The sequence below is a fragment of the Saprolegnia parasitica genome, assembly GCF_000151545.1.
Source record: "Saprolegnia parasitica CBS 223.65 unplaced genomic scaffold supercont2.91, whole genome shotgun sequence".
Taxonomy (NCBI): Eukaryota; Oomycota; class Saprolegniomycetes; order Saprolegniales; family Saprolegniaceae; genus Saprolegnia; species Saprolegnia parasitica.
The window spans coordinates 37444-55043 of record NW_012156485.1 but is presented as its reverse complement, the minus strand read 5'-3'; the positions used below and the strand labels follow the sequence as shown (position 1 = coordinate 55043).

Here is a 17600-nt window from a genome sequence, read left to right as displayed (position 1 = left end):
ATCGAAATGTCTAGCGTTGACGCTTTGACGTCGAGTAGAAGCTCGACGAGCTTGCTGTGGCCGTACAAACTCGCGTAATGCAGCGCCGTGTTGCCTTCCTATTCATAGACTGTAGGTGTCGATGGTCGTTCTCGCACGACCTTGTCTTGGAGGTTGCCATCGATGGTTGCGTGCGTGAGGAGCTGACTGACAGACGCGTAGAGACCCATGGCACACGCGCAATGCAAGGCCGAGAGACCATGTCGCTGTGTTCCCATCGATGAGTCGCTTGCGCAAAAAACGCTGACGTACGGCATCGGTGGCATTGATTTCGAGTGCGGGCGACTCCATGAGCGCTCGCAGCATGCTCGGGTCATCTGTTTCGTCATACGCAATGTGGAGTGCTCGGAAGCCGTTCTTGAAACGAGGGCATCGGTCAACCAAAATGCAAGCAAAGTCGTTGGTACCGTAAAAACCTTGGGGGGCGCCCCGTTGTGGGCCACCAAACGGGGGGCAAACGAAGAAACAATCTACCTCGCTTTTTCAAAAATGGCGCAAGGTGGCATACCTACCTCTTCGTTGGGGTTGACGAGCGGCAAGAGATATCGCACAACGTCGACTTGCCCCTTGTCCACGGCCATAATGAAGCAGTTCCAGCCTTTCTACACCAAGGGCGTCAACACATGAAAAAAAGAAATAAAATGGGCACAGCATCATGGGCGTCAAGGTCCGCGCCTGCGTCCAAGAGGACTCGTACGACATCGGGACGGCCAAGGGCGCATGCGAGCTGCAAGAGACTCACACCGTGCTACGCAGCGAAAACGAGAAGCCATCGCCACGAGGCTCGCTCGATCGAATGTACCTCGTTCACATGGTGCACGTTGGCGCCATGGCGCAGCAGTGCTTGAATGACATCGAGCGAACCAAACTCAATGGCCGTCGACAAGGCCGTAAAGCCCCCCTAGTTACCACACTCCGTTTTTCAACACAATTGATCAAGAGACGTACGGGGAAGGTCTGATCAATGCACTTTGTCTCGGCGAGCAGTCGTTCCATCATCGTTGCCGGGCCGAGTTGCGCGGCCAAATGCAGCGCCGTGCGTCCATTCTACCAAGCACGTCAGAAACGACCGAACGACGCGTCGCATTCCTCGGCGGCTTGATCGACGTTGGCGCCGGCGTCGAGGAGTCGCGCGACGACGTCTTCGTCGCGCGTTTCAACCGCCAAGCGCAAGGCGGTCGTGCGCTTGATCGGCGCATTGACGTCGACGAGAGGCAAAAGCAGCGTCACCATGTTTGGCTTCTTGAGTGTGATGGCTTTTCCGAGCACCGAGCAGCCGTCCTACACAAACCGTTCGGATCCTCTCGTAGACGCGACGATGCATACATAGCGTGCTAGTAGCGGGTTCGCCCCCGCAGCCAAAAGTTGTCGAAGGACCGAGCTTGACCGCGCACGAAACACGGCCGTCTCGCCGCTCTACCCGCAAAAAAGGCGAGTGAAGGGGTAGGGTTGCAATGCGGGGTAGGGTCCTTACACGGTTGCGCACATTGACCGTGGCCACGTCGAGCACTGGCAAGAGTAGTGCAACGATATCGACGTGGTGCTGCGCGACAGCATGTAACAGCGGTGTGTTGCCTTCCTACGCCACCGACCCATGTGTCTTGGGTGGATGCAGCAGGTGGTTCAAGTAGTGTACCCCATCTGGAAGGCTCGGGTCTGCGCCATTCGCAAGAAGCTGCTCGACGATCGCCGTGTGGCCGTCAAAGGCAGCCGCACACAAATAGGTCGCCCCAGTCTACAGGAGCCTGTCAGAACGAGCGTCCCTTATTCAGAGTACCGAAAGCACGCGGTTGACGTTGGCGTGTGGAAGCAAGCACGCGACAATGTCACCCGCGCCGTGTACGACGGCGGCATACAGCGCCGTCGTGCCTTCCTATTCCAGACACTCTATGTGAGCGCATGCAAGGTTTGGGGCAAAAGGACACACGGCGTTGATACGGTCGACATCGTGTTTGATGTGCTGGACGAGGAAACGTACAACGTCCAGATGCCCTTGGGCGCAAGCGGCCTCGAGGGGGGCTTCGTGCTCCTAATTGAACGCAAATCACATCAGTACGCAAGGTTACAGACGTCACATACGGGCTTGGAAGGCGCGAGGTGCGCCCCGACCGAGTACAGAGCGTGGACAAGCGCAAGGTTGCCGGCCGCCGCTGCGATGGCAACCGCCGAATAGCCGTGCTATTCCATCATTCTTGACCGTCAAGCGCCGGTTGATACATGGGCCACCTACCGCAGCGACTGCGTTGACGTTGCAGCGCGGCGCGAGGTACGTAACGAGGTCGTCCCAGCCGCGGCGAGTTGCGAGCATGAGCGCCGTGTTGCCGTTCTATTCATACAATATTATAAGCCACTGGGTGGCGGCGCGTTGTCGTATATACCCGGTCGACTTGGTTGACGTCAACGCCGTAGGTTTCGACAAGCAGTTTGGCAAAGTCCACCGAGTGCACGTCGACGGCCAGTAAGAAGAGCGGCATGCCCTACGTGACCAGTCTACAGATCGCAGGACAATCAAGAGCATGCTTACATAAAGCATGACGTTGGCGTTGGCGCGGAAGTCATGCAGCACGCGCGCACTCTCCACATCGTTGGCATCAAAGGTGTAGCAGAGCGCTGTGACGCCGTCGTCCTACAAAAAATTGCGGATCAACAAATCATCCAAAGAGCGCGTGCGTACGTCGGCACAGGCTTCCGTGTCGGCGCCGTGCTCGAGCAACGCCGTCACAATGTCGGTGAGACCGTGTCGACACGCCTCTTGGAGCGCCGTGAATCCGCTCTACCCGACCCCGTCAGACCCGCGCCATGGATTCCATCAACTTACGGGCGGCACTACATTGGGATCGGCGCCGTGACGTAGAAGCGATCGCACAATCTCGGTATGCTCGGATTGCACTGCTGTGATGAGCGGGGTCGTGTCCTACGTCCCGTGAGCGAGGCAGATGGATGCGTGCAAAGTACTGTACCTGGGCTACGATCGCGTTGACATTGAGTCCCACCGCCAGCAAGCTATCGACGGCTTCGAGGTCGCCCGCGCGGGCTGCGAGGACGAGGAGGGACGGGCCGGCGACCTAATCGATAGGCATAGCATCGTCGCCGTGATGGGAAGCGTCGACACCTCGGGCGTGAGGCCATGGAGCTTGACGTCGGCGAGGAGCGATGCGATGGCGCCTGCGTCGCCGTCATGGGCCTGGTCGAGGAGAGAGCTCGTGGTGGCGACCTACAATGCGACGTCGTCGTCGTCGTCGCAATGGTTCATAGACATTACCATGGCACGATGGCTGCGCGTTTGAAAATGTGGGTCCCTTTGGTGGTGTCTTTCGATGAGACACGCGGCGTAATTCGCTTCTTCAAGTACAACATACCACGCGTGGCGCCTTGCTTTGTGTCAAGTGTACTTGTATAAGGGAATCCCATGACCGTTCAATGTCGCCGCTGCGACCTCGGTCGGTCACGGATATCAGGGCGAGACGACCGTTCGCCTTTCCCAACACGTCGCGCTGCAAGAAAATGATGGGTCGCGGAGGCGCCGCTTCGATACCCGTGGTGGAGGGCATTTATGTTGTATCCAATGAGTGCTTTCGCGTGCAGAAACCATCAATCGCAACGAGCGACCCAATCCACACGCCCCTCCTTGGTCGACTCTCTGTGGCTACCCTATACAACTTACCTATTTTGATTGGGAACGGCGTGAAGAAGTATGGATGGATGTAACTAGGACTTCGTATGCGTCCACACCAAATACAACGTTTTCAGTCCACGATTCCCGAATCAAGGGTGACTTTTTATTGACCATGCACGAGTGACCCTTGCCTGAACATGAATAATGAACTACACAAATGATTGCCGGAACACTCCTATTTGTGTCCAGGAATGCGCTAGCCCAGATATGTGACGACGAACCTGCTGCGAGGTAGCTGCACGAGTGCTTGCCTTGATCGCTTGGCGCCACGAACGAATCCAGACTCTACATTTTGCTCGCCTGTTTTAATAAGACGGTCCACCTCGAAGCGCTCGCACGGAAATGTACGTGGCAGAATTTCTTGTTAATTTAAAAGCAGCACCAGCAATCAAACGGGCAGTCGGCCGTGTCGCCGCCTTGGTTGATGCGCAGCGATGCCGCCGTGTAGATCGGGAGCCCGTCCGCATCGTAGCGAACTATCGACGCAATGCATTCGTGTGAGGCATGACAAGGGCGGTGGCAAGCGTACCTGGCTGCGGGTTGGAGCTGTCACTATGCTTCGTCTTGTCTACCACGTGTACAACATCGTATGAGGTCCTGCTGCCATAGAGGATAGCATTGTACATTCGTTCTCGATCTTCTCGAGCTTCTTGCGGTACGCGAGCTTCTCGGCGCGCTCGTCGTCGAGCCGCTTTTGCTCGGCCGCACTGTCGGCCTGTGCCTTCTTCTTCTTGGCCTTCAAACCCGAGAAGAGCGCGTCAAGCTCCAGCTTCGCATCGGTCTTGTCTTCGATCTCGTCGTCGGCGACTGCGTCAGCAACATCGTTGGCAGCGTCATTGGCCTCGTCGGCGGTGGCCGCTTGCTTGGCCTTTTTCTTCTTCTTCTTACTGCTTTTGGACGCAACCGCGACAGTATTGGTCGCAGCCACTTGGACGATCGCCTGCTTGGCGTCGGCTTTGGCAGCTGCCTTCTTGGCCTTGTTGGGCTTGATCTTCTGCACGAGCTTGCTCTTGGTGGCGGGAGGCGGCGCCATGAGCTGCGATGTAGTCTTGCTGCTGATGACCACTGAAATGCTCGCTGGGCACGTGATTGGGTAAAACCCAATAGCCAACGGCGCGATGCCATTGGTGGATAGGTTGTGCGCTATCGTGGATTGGCTGTTTTCGAAAAGGACGTTCGATTGGATAAAAGTCGGTAGGCATGGGCTACATCCACGCCACCTTAGCGTGCCATCCGTGTCCACAATCACAAACAACTCGTCTTTTGAGTAGCTCTCCCTCAAAGACCATAAAACTCAATTATTAAACTTATTCGCAAGCTGTTGTCGCATCGCTGTCACGACGCAGACCTCCGATTGAAGTCGTGGAGGGATAAAGTGTGGTGTATTTAATCATCAGAATCATCGCCTGGGATTGGTCCACTCGGCTAGGAAGTGCGAGGATTGGCTTAAATCCATTGTCGCATCGGATTGGTGGAAAAGCCCGTGTCGGCAATGCCATTGGGCCAAACGCGCTCGAGTTCGAATCCGTGGCTTGGAGACGCGGTAGTTTTCTTCCCACATCGTAGCCGCCATGTCGACCCAAATGTTCGAGGACATCTTCGAGATCAAGCAGCTCAACCCGGAGGGCAAGAAGTTCGACCGCGGTACGTGCTACGCTGCGTACGCCATGCAGCTCATGCGCGCCTGTAGTCACGCGCCTCGTGTGCAAGGGCGTCTCGTATGAGCTCGAGCTCATGCTCGACATCAACTCGGAGGTCTTTCCCATGAAGGTGCACGAGCAGTTTACGTTTGCGCTTGTGAGCACGCTCGACCTGGATGGCAAGCCGGACGATGGCATCTTTGACCAGAGCGGCAAGGTAGTTGCCATCATCGCCATTGGATGTTGATCGTTGCATGTAGCCGTCGCTTCTCGACCGGTACGACTATGGCATGTACGGCAAGGTCTTCCAGTACGACCACGAAGGCGGCAACACGGTCGCGATCTTCGCCAGCTTTGGCGGTCTCCTCATGTGCCTGCGCGGCGACCAGTCGCATCTGCGCAACATCCACAACGGCACGCGCGTCTACTGCCTCTTGCGCCGCCAATAACTACTTTTATAACTATGCTTCCTGCTGCCTCTTCTGCGACTTGACGAGTACGCTCCGAGAGGTCGACCTCACGACCACGATCTAGCCGCCGTGCATGGCGCAATCACTTTCGGGCCGTCCAAACAGCCAGGTGTGGACGGCGGACAAGGCCCCGACGTCGAGCCTGCGGTCATGCGCGCGTCCTCCAGCTCGGTGCAGGATGGTGCCATTATGGCCACCGCTGGCACGTGGGGCCACGCCATCAAGGCAACGGAATCGGGCGACATAGGCGACTTCTGCCGACGACATGCGATGCGACTTGACAACATGTCATTTGCATCAACCAGAAGGCTTCCTGCATAGAGATCGTGTTGTGGACCAAAGCTTACTGGCGACGCTTGCGCTCATCCGAGCCCTGCTTCATCTTGTCCATGATCTCTTCGCGCGTGTACTGCTGCGCGGGGTAGTTGATATAGTCCATCTGCACTCGAGCATGAGCCGTGCTTCGCAAGGTAGCACTCTGATAGTACCTTTTGGACGGCCGCGGTGACAATCTCGGGCTGCATGTAGACGTAGGTGACACCAATGGGCACTATCAACAAGGCCATGAGCATCTGTGTCTACCTCGCATGTAGATGCATACTCGTAACGTAGACCGTGAACTTGAAGGCTTCGAGCAACTTTGATCGGGACATGACGCTTCGCTCTTCCTTCGCCTTCTTTGGAACTGCTGCAAATGGCCTGGCCAAGCAACAAACTCGTTTCTATGTGGTCCTATCTTGGCGTTTGTATGTGGTATTCAATTCCATTCGTAGGTCGTTGATTGGTCCATTTTCGGAAACATGCATATGATTGGTTGAAATCTCGGCGTGCAAGCCAGCCGATTACTCCGGTTCATGCGTCGAACTGTGTTTAAACGGGGTTAACCCACGTGCGCTTTCCCGCCGTTGCTTTGGAACCCGCGACATCCGAGCGCCATCGCCGTCTTGAAACAAACCTGCGCGATGGAAAGGTGTACAAACTGACGTAGTTTTTATAGATTGCGCTGGTTATCCTACTGAGTCGACTACGACTAGCTTCATAGCCACATATTGCTCGTGAAATCGCCTGAATCGTCCATGTATTCAGCCTACTCTTGACGAGCTGCGGTCGCTGCCGAGGCCACATCACTGCTGCATTGGTATCTGTGTCGCAGTACCATCTCGCTGTCCACTGAGATGACAAAAGATGTTGTGGAAGCACAGTCTTCCGCGCATGGCGCCGCGCGCGCCCACTTGAAATGCGGTTAAATAGGTATATCAAAAAGTGCATCGTGGTTTTATGGTTTAAACCAAAAGCCCGCCAAGCACGATGACAGCACCAGCATGGCGCTGGTACAATGACGTGCTCGGCGCACCGCGCTTTGTCTGCGCGCCAATGGTGCGCGCGTCCGAGCTAGCCTTTCGCCTCCTCACGAGAGAGCTCGGGTGCGACCTCACGTTCTCGCCCATGCTGCATGCGACCGAGCTCGTGGCGGCGGCCGCCGCTGCACCCGCCGGCACCGACATCTCGTTGGCCTTTCTCGACACGTCACCGGCGGACCGGCCACTCATCGTCCAGCTCTGTGGCAACGACCCGACCGCGCTTGCTGCCGCCGTCCAGCTTGTCCAGCACCGCTGCGATGGCATCGACCTCAATTTAGGCTGCCCGCAGCGCTGCGCTGAAATCGGTGGTTTTGGCGCCTACTTGCTCGAGCAGCCCGACACCATTGTGTCCATTGTGCGCGCCATGGTCGCGGCGTCAAACATACCGATATCGTGCAAGATTCGTCTTCTGCCGTCGCTCGACGAGACCATTGCTTTGGCCCAAGGGTACTTACATGCATCAACAACCTATGCGTACCTGCAAGCTCAATGCTGCCTAGGATCCAAGCCGCGGGCTGCGCGATGCTCACGGTCCATGGCCGACTCCGTGCCCAGCGACACCACGAAGGCGTTTGCAATTGGGACGCGATTGGGGCCATTCGCAAGGCCATTGCGATCCCGATGCTCGCGAACGGCGGCATTCGATCGCGCGCCGAGGCAGAGGCATGCCTCGCAGCGACTGGGTGCCAAGCCGTCATGGCCGCGACGGGCCTCTTGGAGAATCCGAGCATCTTCGCGGTGGAGCCCCAAGGTATCTACGACGTTGCGCTGCGCTACTTGGCGATCGTGGCGGAGCAACCGCGCACGCTGTACCCGACGGCCGCGCGAGACCATGTGCTCACCATGTTTCGGCACAAGTACCGCGAGACTGACATGGACGTCTTTAGCGTTCTCGGACACCACGACGTGCTTCTGCCAGCGCAGCTCGAGGCGGTTCTCGGACACATTGCCGCCCGCAACGGCGATCCACCGTGCACTCGGTATGGCACGACGCTTCCGACGCTGCGCGCGATTCGGTACAACGCGATGACTACAACGGAGGACAACGATACGTGCGCCGACGAGCAGCAAGACGACGACGACGACGGCCTCGGCTTCGCGTGGATGGGCGACGACGACGCGTGATCTGGTATTTCCTGATAGATTCTGACAAAGTGGCACAATAATGCAGAAACCATTTTTGAGCATGTTCACGACGTACGACCAGGCGTGTTGCGGTGGGCACAGACGACACAATGTGCGGAAACGCCCCTTCTACGAGAAGTAGGCAAACATGGTACTCGATGGTTGTGTAGAGAATCAAGCCCATTGCACCTCTCGCTGTTAGATCAGCACCCTAATCGCACGCGTGGTGGGGGTCATGCAGTGGGGCAAAAGGATCCAGCAGGATTCTTCTTGTTGGGAGAGGTTGGGCATCTGATGCGCCTTGATGCCGAAGTGTTTCGGTGACAGCAGCAGTCGCGGATGATTGTGCTATGGCCGTGTGCGTTGCTGTGGCTACTGTGTGGGATCGGGCGACCGCTTCCCAGCCACGGCAATCAATACATGGCTGTCGTTGAGCCTTGTGGTGCCGCCGATTGGGACGCAGAGAGACGGTTCCTCCTCATCGGATTGCATGTTGGATCGTTAACTCGCGTGGACGAGGGAGGCGTCCTGGATCTATCTTCTATATACGGGTGGAAACACTAAAAACTCGGCGGCGCCAACTGCTGTTCGCTCGTGTCAATGCCGTGCTCGTCGACAAAGTCTTGCGGCGGCGGCGTGAGCATCTTGCCGACCATGATGCCAAGGCCTTCAATCAAGGCGAGGAGCGCACCACCGATGACGGCCTGCGTGAACGCGACGCGCGGGCCCGACCGGATCGCAAGGGCGCCACCCGTGAGCGCGCCGGCGCAGATCGAGTTCCACGGATCTTCCTTTTGACGAATGGCCGCGAGCGAGCAGTCAAAGGACGAGAAGAGGCAGCCCCAGATCGCAAACTGACCGGCGAGCAGCGGCGAGCGCGCCTTGACCGCGTAGACGGCGCCGCGGAAGCGCTCGCCGGGCGGCGAGTTGCGCGCGCCCTTAACGGAGTGGAAGATGCCACCGCCGACGGCGCCCATGCCAAAGGCGCCGCCCATGTCTTCGATGATGCGGTACGGACACGGCTCACGGTCCATCTTGCTCGACTGCGGCGATTTCGCGTTTGGGGACGTCAGCTACGTTTACTGGACCAATAACTCTGCCGCATGCGATTGGCTAAAAAGGTGCAATAGACAGCCTGGCGCGTGTTTGATTGGTAGAAATCGATGAGGAGGGTCCTTCGATTTGCTTCGAAAGAATCATACAATGTTTTTTCTTATTGGACATACCGTTCACAAGTATAATACCATGAAATAATATACGCCGGCCGACGACCGGGTGCACGACGTGTTGCAAGTGCCACCTAGGAGGACTGTCGAAAGGCAACCCTAGCCATGCTGGCCTCGGCAGGGTGTACGACACATCTTCCACGCGAGCTATCGGATTCTTTAGTAGTTAAAATGTGTAATAGTTCTCCTAACTCTGAGTCAATCATGTAGTACTATCAATGGAGCAAGTGGCGCCACAGAGTGTACGGGCGGTCCTTTCTTCACGCTAGTCCACCTCTCTCTCGCAGTAACGTTCAAGCAAACGGAGTGACAAGTAGGGACCAAAGCGTGATAAGAGGGCACTCCATGCAAGTTAGGACTTGTGCAACAGGGTGCTACCCTCTTATGGGCCGGCGTAAACTCTGGTGCTCGATGCGCCAACACCATGAACAAGGCCACCACAACGACGCTGCTTAGCGAGAGACGAAAAGGCCGCTCTCAACAAGGATGAGATTGTCACCTTGTTGTGACCGCCGTATCGCTAGCATCTCTCTTTTGTTTGCCTCGATGTTGGGGCTATTGGAACCAAGAATCACGGCTTTCAGGGGACTTTTTGCGCTTGCGTAACGTACTAGAAAGGGTGGAAACGGTCGCATAACGGCCGGGTGTCGGGGATGAAGAAGGCGGCGGCCAAGGACAAGCCGGCCAAAAGTCGGTCGGCGATGTGTCCAAGGCGGGCAAGCCCACAAAAGACGGGTCTACCAAATCCCACCGCGACTCGTTGACGCACGCCGTCCATGCCGACGAGGCCGACGCGCCGCCACCGACGGCGCTGCGCGTGGCTGACACCTCGGAAGATGTCGTGCTCTCGGTCATGGACATTGTTGTCGCTGAGACGATGGCCGCGATTCCGCACCACGAGCGCGTTGGACGATGCGTACACAAAAATTTCTGCATCTCAACGCAGCTGTGGACCGTGAAGTAGGTGGCCTTTACGGTCGATGCGGTGGTCACATTGGCGTACACAACCGTGCACATGGGCTGCGACGTGACGTACGACGACGAACTCTCGTGGATCGGGTCGCCCGAGCCCGAGGTCTGCGCCGGCCCCATCGACCGGTGCCAATTTGAGAGATGATATTCGTTGGTTCAACGCGCGCTGTTGTAGCTACGCCGTTCTGTCGCTGCCACGCAAAGACACGAGCACGCGCCCGCCCAAGCACTTTGCCACTGCAAGCGACGGCTCCCGCAGTCTCTCGCGCACGCACTCGGAGCGGTCGAATTCCCGCACGGGGAAGCGGCCATTGGCGCTCGGCGGCACCGCAGCACCCATCGAAGCCGCACCAACGGCGGCTCCCAAAGAGATACCCCGCGTCACACGCATCCACTACCCGTCCGAAATCATGACCGAGGTGCGTCACGACACATTGTGGACATAGTGTCTGATGATGATGATGGGTCTAGGACCGACGGCGGTGGCGGCAAGAGTGCATGGACCGGTTGACGGCCACGGCGCAGACAAAAGCGCGCTGGGGTCGGGTGGCGTTGATCCGGCGCGTCATCAATACGATTCAGACGGACCCCGATAGCATCACCGAGCTCGATACAAGCGTAGACCACCGTCGAATGTTGTGGTGGAGTGACAGTACCCTGTCACCATGTAGGCCGTGCCGCCACCGACAGCGCTCGAGACGACGGCCGTCGCGACGGTCCTCGAACGCAACCAGCCAGACGACACGGCGACCTTGTATATACCCACGTCGCGCGAAAGCACGGTGCTAGACGACGCGTCGGTCAAAGGGGACGATGTGTCGGTCAAGACGGGGCGGCATGGGAAAAGCCGGATGCAGCGATCCGGGTCGCTGGAGCCGCCGCATATCAAGAAGCCACCAAAAACCGCCAACTGGTTCTACGACAAGACGACCACGGAGAACGAACTCAAGGAGAGCGAGCATGCGTACGAGCCACTCATGTCGGAATTTCAGCGGGACAAATTTCCCCAGTCGATCGAGCTCAACGCCGGCGTGACGCTGATCCACGGTTCGATCCTGCAATGCGGCGTTGTGTGTTTTAAAAGTACGCAGGGGTGTCGGTGTACACGGGGCCGCAACGACAAGAATCGCCCCAATCCATGTCTCGAAAAGGCTTTCGGGTACGACATGAAATCGCGCGGAAATATCGGAAACATCAGAAAATTGGCGCTAGAAACACCTGAGTTTGCCGCAAAGTGGCCCCAACAAGGTCAAATTGACATCGCTCTCGTCGGCGTCGCCGACGTTCTCGGAGATACAAGACACGGACGCGAGTCCGAACGTGTCGCCCCGGTCCGAATTCTCGATCCACACGACCCCGCGAAGGAGTACCCTCAGCGATGGCTCCAATCGACCCAACCTAAACTCACCCGACGCTGTCAAAGCGCGACCAACCAAGGTACGCCGTGTCGAGGCGAGTTGCCAACTATATATGCCTCATTGTCTAGACACCGCTGCATCAGCACAGCCCCGCAATCCGCGTTCGCGTCTCGCCCATGAAGGCCCGACACACCCAACGCTCGGCCATCAGTCCGCGAACAATATGTGACCCACGGCGACTACGGTAATAAATTGCATGGCACGGAAAGGACCTTGCTGCATCGTCTACGCTAGGTTGGCGTCTTGGACATTCCAAAAAAGCGACCTGCAACAGCACTCGGCGCGCTCCTGAGCCTCACGCCCTCGACGGGTTTCACCAAACGCTCCACGGTACCTCCACCTCGTATTAGAAACACAGCTGGACATGTATTCGATGGTGTAGAAGTCCAAATACATTCGGGAATTCCCGAAACCCAAGCCCGAAGTTGTCACCGTGCTCAAAGACGAGCCGCAGCGGATGGCATGGCTTGGCTAATGCTACCGCTTTAACATTAATCCGACCTCATCAACCAGTCGCATTATTGTGTCCAACGCTGGTCCTTGTATGGATTAACTTTTTTGAAATTAAACTACTGCAAGGGATCCAGGCAACACGTGACGAGAAGTGATACATCGTGCAGTAGCAAGCAGAACTTGGATGGAGACAGCGTGGTGGACTGATGGATGTTGCGATCTTGAGCGGTCGTGTCCGATCATGGGGTCGTCGCCGCACCCCCTTTTCGAAATGCGATCGGTTACGTTGCCGTGTTTTATAATTGCATACAAATAGCAAGTACATTGATTGATTGTCCGGATAACGACGTCGTATCCGGCGAAACGGACAAGGAGGGTGTTGACGCGGATATCCGAAATAGCCCAGAGCTCCTGTTTTCGTCGGGCCCGTGGATGGCCGAGATCAACTACTACGACGGCGACCTCTCGGAGGCGCTGTCGACGCTCGATGGCATCATGGCACGGCTGGCCAAGGCGCCGCCTGCCGTACGCGGCGAGGTCGACATAACGATAGGCGCCATGCACGGGCTCATGGCGGCCATAGGTGCTGGCCGAGGCCGAGAAGAAGCTCAAGGAAGTGATCGACCTCAAGAAGGGCTACACGCTCGCGCTGCGCCAAGTCACGGACCGCGAAGAGATCAAGGTGTTTCGCGAGGTAGGCGCGACGACGCATGGCCGGTTGGTCCACTGGCGCGTACGATAGAAAAATGACGTCTACGCGGCGCGGGTCGAAGAGCTCACGCGTGAAGTCAAGTGGGCCAAGTCCGAGACGGAGCGCAATGGCCTCTTTGGCGATGCGAAAGTCAACGCGGCCAAGATGCCCACGGGCAACCGTGAAATGCTCGGGAAAGCGCAGGAAATTCAAACCAAAACCGAAATGTCGCTCAAAAACACACAAAAAATGGTCGAAGCCTCAAAAGACGTGGCGCTGGCGACGGGCGAAGTGCTCCGCGAGCAGCGCAACCAAATCAATGCGATCACAGAAGAGGTCATGCGCATGGACGACGGCCTCGCCCGCGCCAACAAGGTATTCTTGCACATGGATGATGGCGCGATGATGATGATGATGAGCTAGCTGCTCCGAACGTTTGGCCGGCGCATGGCGACCGATCGCGTCATTCTAGTGTTTACGTTTTTTGTTTTTGCCGGCGTCGCCGGCATCATTATCTACTCCGAGCTCAACCCCGACCAAACGACGTTTTATGTCCCCGACCAAGTCAAGCCGCCGGACCCGAGTACGCCATCTATACTGCATTTGACAGGATCGAAGGAACGCGTGGATATGTAGACGCAGCGATCAATGCGACCTCGACGTTTCTGAATTCCACACTCAAGTGACGCGTTGATTCTACGTTGCCGCACTCAACCGACCCTCTGCTGCCTGTCTAATCGCAATATGAAGAGGTCTCTTCTCGTTTGCGTTTGATTTTTGCAAATGCCCAAGTCGCGCATGATCAACGCACTTCGCGGTCCGAAGGATGTAGGAAAGCTTGCCATACGGCGGCGAAGACATGAGCTACCTCTACACCTATACAGTAGTCGTCGGTTCCCTGTGAAGGTCGCCCTCGCAAAAGACCATAATGTTGTCCCATGTTGTCCATGGTATTGGATCCAGAATGATACACGACTCCGTGAGCGGGCTAGGTTTAATTTTTCGCATTCTGGTACTGTACCAAAACAAATTATTTAAATCCTATTGATTGGAAAAACTAGATTCTTATTGCACCATTCCCTTGGGCTTGGGCCGGCCCATTATTCGTCCGAGTCGGATCCGCTCACCTCGTCGTCCGAGTCTGAGACGTTGGATGCATCGTCGTTGGAGCTCGTATCGCTCTCGTCCTCGGAGGATGAGGCAGGTAGAACGTCGTCGAGCTGGTACAAGCCGCTGAGCTTGGCGAGGTGGCCTCGCTTGGATATTCCAATCGCCGCAAGGTCTTCCATCGAGAGACCGTGGTCCTTGATGAAGCCAAGGTCGTCGTACCCCGCCGCGTCAAAAAGAGAAATGTACATCTCGAGCCCGATCGCGCGCAGCCACATGTGCACTTGGTTGTCGTTTGGCTCGACTCCTGGCTGTGTTGAACCTAGTTCTCGAAAAAGTCTATCACGACACGTCATCAATCCATGTATCCTTTACCTTGGACGTCTGTTGGAGCCAAGAGAGCTGCGATCGCAGCATGGCCTTGTGCACTCGCACACTCGTGCGGAAGCGTCCCCACCTACATTTTTACATTTTTGATTTTCATCAAACGAAGAATACGATGGAAATACCGCTGACGGAAGCTGCTTGGCGTTTGCTTCCAGGAGCAATTGCACCATGCGCATGTTGCCAAGCGTCGCTGCCACATGCAAACAAGTGACGCCGTGCTACCAATAGCGTGCAGCCGCTGGAAGCGAACGCGATTTAAAGTACCTCGTCGACAGCGTCAATGTTGGCGCCATGCGCGAGAAGTCGCTGGGCGACCTCGATTTGATCGAATTTGACGGCCACGTGCAGCGCCGAGTAGCCTTGTTTGGTCTACAACGCGAGCGTGAACCTTGAGAAAGGAAGAAGAACGATCCAACGCTGCCAGTGTCGTGGACAATGTTGTTGTTGTTGTTGTTCTTGTCGCTTGTGAGCTGCGCCTCGACGAGACCGACGTCACCAATGGCAGCGGCGTACATGAGCGCTGTCCACACCAGCGACCCCGTCGGCGAGCCCGCGTCGAGGTGCGTCACGGCCACGTCCATCGCGATCTTGAAGAGGTGCGTTTACAAGTTGGCGCACCTCAAGTGCAGACAGTCTATTGATAGCTGCGATTGGGATGAGGCGCGCGTTCAAGTTCGCGCACGGCAAATTCATGTCGTGTCACGCTCCAGCCTTGCATATCTATTTAGACGGCCACGCCTGGGCTCTTTTGTTCTCGCAAACTGACAAGCTCTGCACCGGCTGTCGCCTCGCGTGGAGTAGCACCTAATCATCGAGTGCGCCACGCACCCTGGAGGGATATAGCGTCACCGACCCCGCGGCTTCTCGTCGGCATGGCAGCCACGGACAAGAAGACCATGATGCGCGACTACCGCCAGCACGGGTGAGCCTGCGTGGCGCTCCGCCAACAAGGTGGCGACAGTGCGATCGCACCTCTCGAAGCTTGCTGCACGATTGCCAAGACCGAGCTCATTCTGCCCTTGGAGTCGAAGACCCAGCATTGGCGCGCGTATTCCGCCGTTGACAACTGCTTTAGCATCCTCGAGTGATCTCGCGTTGACCGTGCGATGCCCAACCTCATGACCGACGACAAGGAAACAACACGGGTGATGTCGACGACTTAGAACCTCGACGTGCTGGCTTGCATCAACTCGGCAGATCGGCGACTCGTCCAGCAATATGATGACTCTTTTTTTCCGACGTCGCTGAACACGTCGACGTGCCGGCGGCGGCCTTCACTCGTCCAGAGACTTTCATTTCACGATGGCTACAAGTTTTGCGCTGCCACCGCCGACGATGACGCACGCCGACGGCGATGACGACTGCGACGCTGATGGCGGCTACGACGATGGCACTGGTAGCGCTCTTGTGGCGAGCCGCAGCCTCGTCTTCACGGTCGTCGGTCGCCGGTACCTCTGTTTGCACTGTCTACTGTGTTGGCTTTGCCATCTGGCAACGTCTCGGAGGTGGTCGACGGCGCATGTCTTGCTTGCCAGCGGCACCCATCTCAGCATTGTCAACTCGACGTTGGTCTCGCAGCTAGACGCGCGTGGTGTCGACTGCCAAGTGCGCGCCATAGCGTCACTGGAGCTGCAGTCGGGCAATCTATGGTGCCTCTATGACGTGGTCCGCATCCTGACGCTGGCTTCGCGTAGTACTCTGACCAGTGGTAGGCGTGCGTCGACACGGCGCTGCCGCCGATGGTCATAGTGGCGCGCTCGCTCCTGCAGCGCCTTCGTTACTCGACGGCAGAGCGTTGCGGCAAGCCGATCGTCGGTCGGCCGCGACGTCAAAATTGACAGGATGCGGTGTTTAGTTTCACACAGTTTCTAGTTTTTAGGCCTTGCAGCTTTGCGCCTGACTGTCTTGCCCTCGATCGCAAACGCTCGTTTCGACAGCTGTGCCACGCCGCGCACCGACGGCTGCGCTGTTCCGCCCGTCTCGCCGCCCTTCTCGCACCGGCCATACCCGCCGTCCCGCGTGCTGATGCGACCGCCAGCAAGGTGTCATCCCTTTCCGTGATCCTCGCGGCGCCGACAACGTCCAGTCTTTGGACTCGACGCAGCCATTGCGGCTCCGCATCCTGCCACAGGGCGACGTGCCACGCATGGATGCGCTAGCAGTACGACGTCGTTTTGCCGCCGCTGCTGCCATCCAGCACTCGCCCGCCGATGCACCCGATCTGCTCGGCATGCCTATTCATGTTTCTTTAAAATGCAAATCTACTCTTCTTGGTCAGCAAGCGCCACGTCATGGAAAAGACAACAACACGATGCTCAATATGTAAATGCAGTTGTTATCATTCATGCTTCTTTAAAATGCAAATCTACTCTTCTTGGTCGGCTCGCCGCTGCAGTCAAAGTGCTTGGAGTTGATCGTTTGCCAATCAGGAATGCGGATCGGGCTCGACTGGTCGTACACGGCGTTGAGCACCTTGGTCGACGGGCTCGACCCGACCTTCCAGAGTGCCTTGAACGACGAGCTGTAGTCGGCGACGCCGTTGAGGCAGTTTTCAAAGTAGAGCGTCCGCATCTTGACAATGTCGGCTTCGACGTCGGCGTCGGCCATGTCGCGCGGTGCAGCGGCAAAGACGTCAAGGCGCCAGTTGAGGAGCGCCTGCGCCGCCGAGTTGTCGGCGATCGGAACCACCGTGTTGGTCACCGTCGTCGTCGTCGTCGTCGTGGCATTGGCATTGTCAGCCAGATGGCGGGTCGCGGCGCGAGGCGTGCCCGAGTTCTGGCAGTTGGTGTAGAGGTCGCCGAGAAGACCCGTAAACTCGTAGGCGTAGCTGTTGCTGCCGAGGTCGTTGGCGTCCACAAGGCCATAGTACGCCGACGGCAGCCCCTTGAAAAACGCTTGCATGCTCGGCTCGCTGTCGACGGCGACCGTCTTGCCGTTGACGACGGCGCGCATCGTGATGGCCGACGTGGCCGTGATCGCACCACCGTTCGCGCTGCAGCCGGTAAACGACATGGCGTGCACCTGCTTCTGCGCGG

At 57.3% G+C, this 17600-nt stretch overlaps 11 protein-coding genes across 11 annotated transcripts; 5 read left to right on the top strand and 6 right to left on the bottom strand.

The window, feature by feature from the left end:
* Positions 1-10: 10 nt before the first annotated feature.
* On the bottom strand, positions 11-368 carry SPRG_21142 (hypothetical protein; the record flags this gene model as incomplete). The annotated part of the gene is made up of 3 exons (XM_012352064.1): positions 11-98; positions 141-245; positions 292-368. 3 exons carry the CDS (start codon positions 366-368, stop codon positions 11-13), a joined length of 270 nt encoding a protein of 89 aa, XP_012207454.1.
* A 1720-nt stretch (positions 369-2088) lies between these two features.
* On the bottom strand, positions 2089-3304 carry SPRG_12352 (hypothetical protein; the record flags this gene model as incomplete). Its single annotated transcript, XM_012352019.1, has 9 exons — positions 2089-2217; positions 2270-2365; positions 2418-2516; positions 2564-2665; positions 2714-2812; positions 2858-2953; positions 3000-3104; positions 3152-3253; positions 3302-3304. The coding sequence occupies 9 exons, from the start codon at positions 3302-3304 to the stop codon at positions 2089-2091; spliced, it is 831 nt and encodes a 276-aa protein (XP_012207409.1).
* A 761-nt stretch (positions 3305-4065) lies between these two features.
* Positions 4066-4756, bottom strand: SPRG_12351 (hypothetical protein). Its single transcript, XM_012352018.1, has 3 exons — positions 4340-4756; positions 4245-4283; positions 4066-4191 (listed from the first exon to the last, which is right to left on the bottom strand). The coding sequence occupies exons 1-3, from the start codon at positions 4746-4748 to the stop codon at positions 4085-4087; spliced, it is 555 nt and encodes a 184-aa protein (XP_012207408.1). The 5' UTR covers positions 4749-4756; the 3' UTR covers positions 4066-4084.
* A 466-nt stretch (positions 4757-5222) lies between these two features.
* Positions 5223-5835, top strand: SPRG_12350 (hypothetical protein). The gene is made up of 3 exons (XM_012352017.1): positions 5223-5359; positions 5406-5572; positions 5616-5835. Exons 1-3 carry the CDS (start codon positions 5287-5289, stop codon positions 5802-5804), a joined length of 429 nt encoding a protein of 142 aa, XP_012207407.1. The 5' UTR covers positions 5223-5286; the 3' UTR covers positions 5805-5835.
* Positions 5836-6096: 261 nt separating this feature from the next.
* On the bottom strand, positions 6097-6542 carry SPRG_12349 (hypothetical protein). Its single transcript, XM_012352016.1, has 3 exons — positions 6427-6542; positions 6314-6375; positions 6097-6264 (listed from the first exon to the last, which is right to left on the bottom strand). Exons 1-3 carry the CDS (start codon positions 6476-6478, stop codon positions 6169-6171), a joined length of 210 nt encoding a protein of 69 aa, XP_012207406.1. The 5' UTR covers positions 6479-6542; the 3' UTR covers positions 6097-6168.
* Positions 6543-7122: 580 nt separating this feature from the next.
* SPRG_12348 (hypothetical protein) lies at positions 7123-8371 on the top strand. Its single transcript, XM_012352015.1, has 2 exons — positions 7123-7633; positions 7687-8371. Exons 1-2 carry the CDS (start codon positions 7134-7136, stop codon positions 8309-8311), a joined length of 1125 nt encoding a protein of 374 aa, XP_012207405.1. The 5' UTR covers positions 7123-7133; the 3' UTR covers positions 8312-8371.
* Positions 8372-8750: 379 nt separating this feature from the next.
* On the bottom strand, positions 8751-9370 carry SPRG_12347 (hypothetical protein). The gene has a single exon (XM_012352014.1). The coding sequence runs from the start codon at positions 9343-9345 to the stop codon at positions 8872-8874; it is 474 nt and encodes a 157-aa protein (XP_012207404.1). The 5' UTR covers positions 9346-9370; the 3' UTR covers positions 8751-8871.
* An 820-nt stretch (positions 9371-10190) lies between these two features.
* Positions 10191-12402, top strand: SPRG_12346 (hypothetical protein; the record flags this gene model as incomplete). Its single annotated transcript, XM_012352013.1, has 11 exons — positions 10191-10227; positions 10269-10441; positions 10502-10635; positions 10685-10928; positions 10981-11127; positions 11181-11556; positions 11601-11668; positions 11722-11946; positions 11996-12028; positions 12162-12257; positions 12310-12402. The coding sequence occupies 11 exons, from the start codon at positions 10191-10193 to the stop codon at positions 12400-12402; spliced, it is 1626 nt and encodes a 541-aa protein (XP_012207403.1).
* Positions 12403-12774: 372 nt separating this feature from the next.
* SPRG_12345 (hypothetical protein) lies at positions 12775-13820 on the top strand. Its single transcript, XM_012352012.1, has 5 exons — positions 12775-12917; positions 12964-13074; positions 13123-13446; positions 13495-13654; positions 13708-13820. Exons 1-5 carry the CDS (start codon positions 12813-12815, stop codon positions 13755-13757), a joined length of 750 nt encoding a protein of 249 aa, XP_012207402.1. The 5' UTR covers positions 12775-12812; the 3' UTR covers positions 13758-13820.
* Positions 13821-14163: 343 nt separating this feature from the next.
* Positions 14164-15187, bottom strand: SPRG_12344 (hypothetical protein). The gene is made up of 5 exons (XM_012352011.1): positions 14982-15187; positions 14830-14934; positions 14688-14783; positions 14554-14635; positions 14164-14500 (listed from the first exon to the last, which is right to left on the bottom strand). Exons 1-5 carry the CDS (start codon positions 15144-15146, stop codon positions 14172-14174), a joined length of 777 nt encoding a protein of 258 aa, XP_012207401.1. The 5' UTR covers positions 15147-15187; the 3' UTR covers positions 14164-14171.
* Positions 15188-15354: 167 nt separating this feature from the next.
* Positions 15355-16626, top strand: SPRG_12343 (hypothetical protein; the record flags this gene model as incomplete). The annotated part of the gene is made up of 4 exons (XM_012352010.1): positions 15355-16013; positions 16071-16230; positions 16278-16380; positions 16445-16626. Exons 1-4 carry the CDS (start codon positions 15868-15870, stop codon positions 16624-16626), a joined length of 591 nt encoding a protein of 196 aa, XP_012207400.1. The 5' UTR covers positions 15355-15867.
* Positions 16627-17600: the final 974 nt, after the last annotated feature.

What these genes read in the sequence shown, in the direction of transcription:
- SPRG_12351 (XM_012352018.1), bottom strand. Translation starts at nt 4,748, where the DNA reads ATGGCGCCGCCTCCCGCCACCAAGAGCAAGCTCGTGCAGAAGATCAAG. An exon ending in CGAGAAGATCGAGAACGAAT is followed by an intron (nt 4,284 to 4,339) that starts GTACAATGCTAT and finishes TACACGTGGTAG; the next exon opens with ACAAGACGAAGCATAGTGAC. An exon ending in CAGCTCCAACCCGCAGCCAG is followed by an intron (nt 4,192 to 4,244) that starts GTACGCTTGCCA and finishes TTGCGTCGATAG; the next exon opens with TTCGCTACGATGCGGACGGG.
- SPRG_12350 (XM_012352017.1), top strand. Translation starts at nt 5,287, where the DNA reads ATGTCGACCCAAATGTTCGAGGACATCTTCGAGATCAAGCAGCTCAAC. An exon ending in GGGCAAGAAGTTCGACCGCG is followed by an intron (nt 5,360 to 5,405) that starts GTACGTGCTACG and finishes GCGCGCCTGTAG; the next exon opens with TCACGCGCCTCGTGTGCAAG. An exon ending in TCTTTGACCAGAGCGGCAAG is followed by an intron (nt 5,573 to 5,615) that starts GTAGTTGCCATC and finishes CGTTGCATGTAG; the next exon opens with CCGTCGCTTCTCGACCGGTA.
- SPRG_12349 (XM_012352016.1), bottom strand. Translation starts at nt 6,478, where the DNA reads ATGTCCCGATCAAAGTTGCTCGAAGCCTTCAAGTTCACGGTCTACGTT. An exon ending in GTTCACGGTCTACGTTACGA is followed by an intron (nt 6,376 to 6,426) that starts GTATGCATCTAC and finishes CCTTGTTGATAG; the next exon opens with TGCCCATTGGTGTCACCTAC. An exon ending in TCACCGCGGCCGTCCAAAAG is followed by an intron (nt 6,265 to 6,313) that starts GTACTATCAGAG and finishes GCTCGAGTGCAG; the next exon opens with ATGGACTATATCAACTACCC.
- SPRG_12348 (XM_012352015.1), top strand. Translation starts at nt 7,134, where the DNA reads ATGACAGCACCAGCATGGCGCTGGTACAATGACGTGCTCGGCGCACCG. An exon ending in ACCATTGCTTTGGCCCAAGG is followed by an intron (nt 7,634 to 7,686) that starts GTACTTACATGC and finishes AATGCTGCCTAG; the next exon opens with GATCCAAGCCGCGGGCTGCG.
- SPRG_12347 (XM_012352014.1), bottom strand. Translation starts at nt 9,345, where the DNA reads ATGGACCGTGAGCCGTGTCCGTACCGCATCATCGAAGACATGGGCGGC.
- SPRG_12345 (XM_012352012.1), top strand. Translation starts at nt 12,813, where the DNA reads ATGGCCGAGATCAACTACTACGACGGCGACCTCTCGGAGGCGCTGTCG. An exon ending in GCCTCGCCCGCGCCAACAAG is followed by an intron (nt 13,447 to 13,494) that starts GTATTCTTGCAC and finishes ATGATGAGCTAG; the next exon opens with CTGCTCCGAACGTTTGGCCG. An exon ending in AGTCAAGCCGCCGGACCCGA is followed by an intron (nt 13,655 to 13,707) that starts GTACGCCATCTA and finishes GTGGATATGTAG; the next exon opens with ACGCAGCGATCAATGCGACC.
- SPRG_12344 (XM_012352011.1), bottom strand. Translation starts at nt 15,146, where the DNA reads ATGGACGTGGCCGTGACGCACCTCGACGCGGGCTCGCCGACGGGGTCG. An exon ending in TTGTCCACGACACTGGCAGC is followed by an intron (nt 14,935 to 14,981) that starts GTTGGATCGTTC and finishes CTCGCGTTGTAG; the next exon opens with ACCAAACAAGGCTACTCGGC. An exon ending in GGCTCCAACAGACGTCCAAG is followed by an intron (nt 14,501 to 14,553) that starts GTAAAGGATACA and finishes TTCGAGAACTAG; the next exon opens with GTTCAACACAGCCAGGAGTC.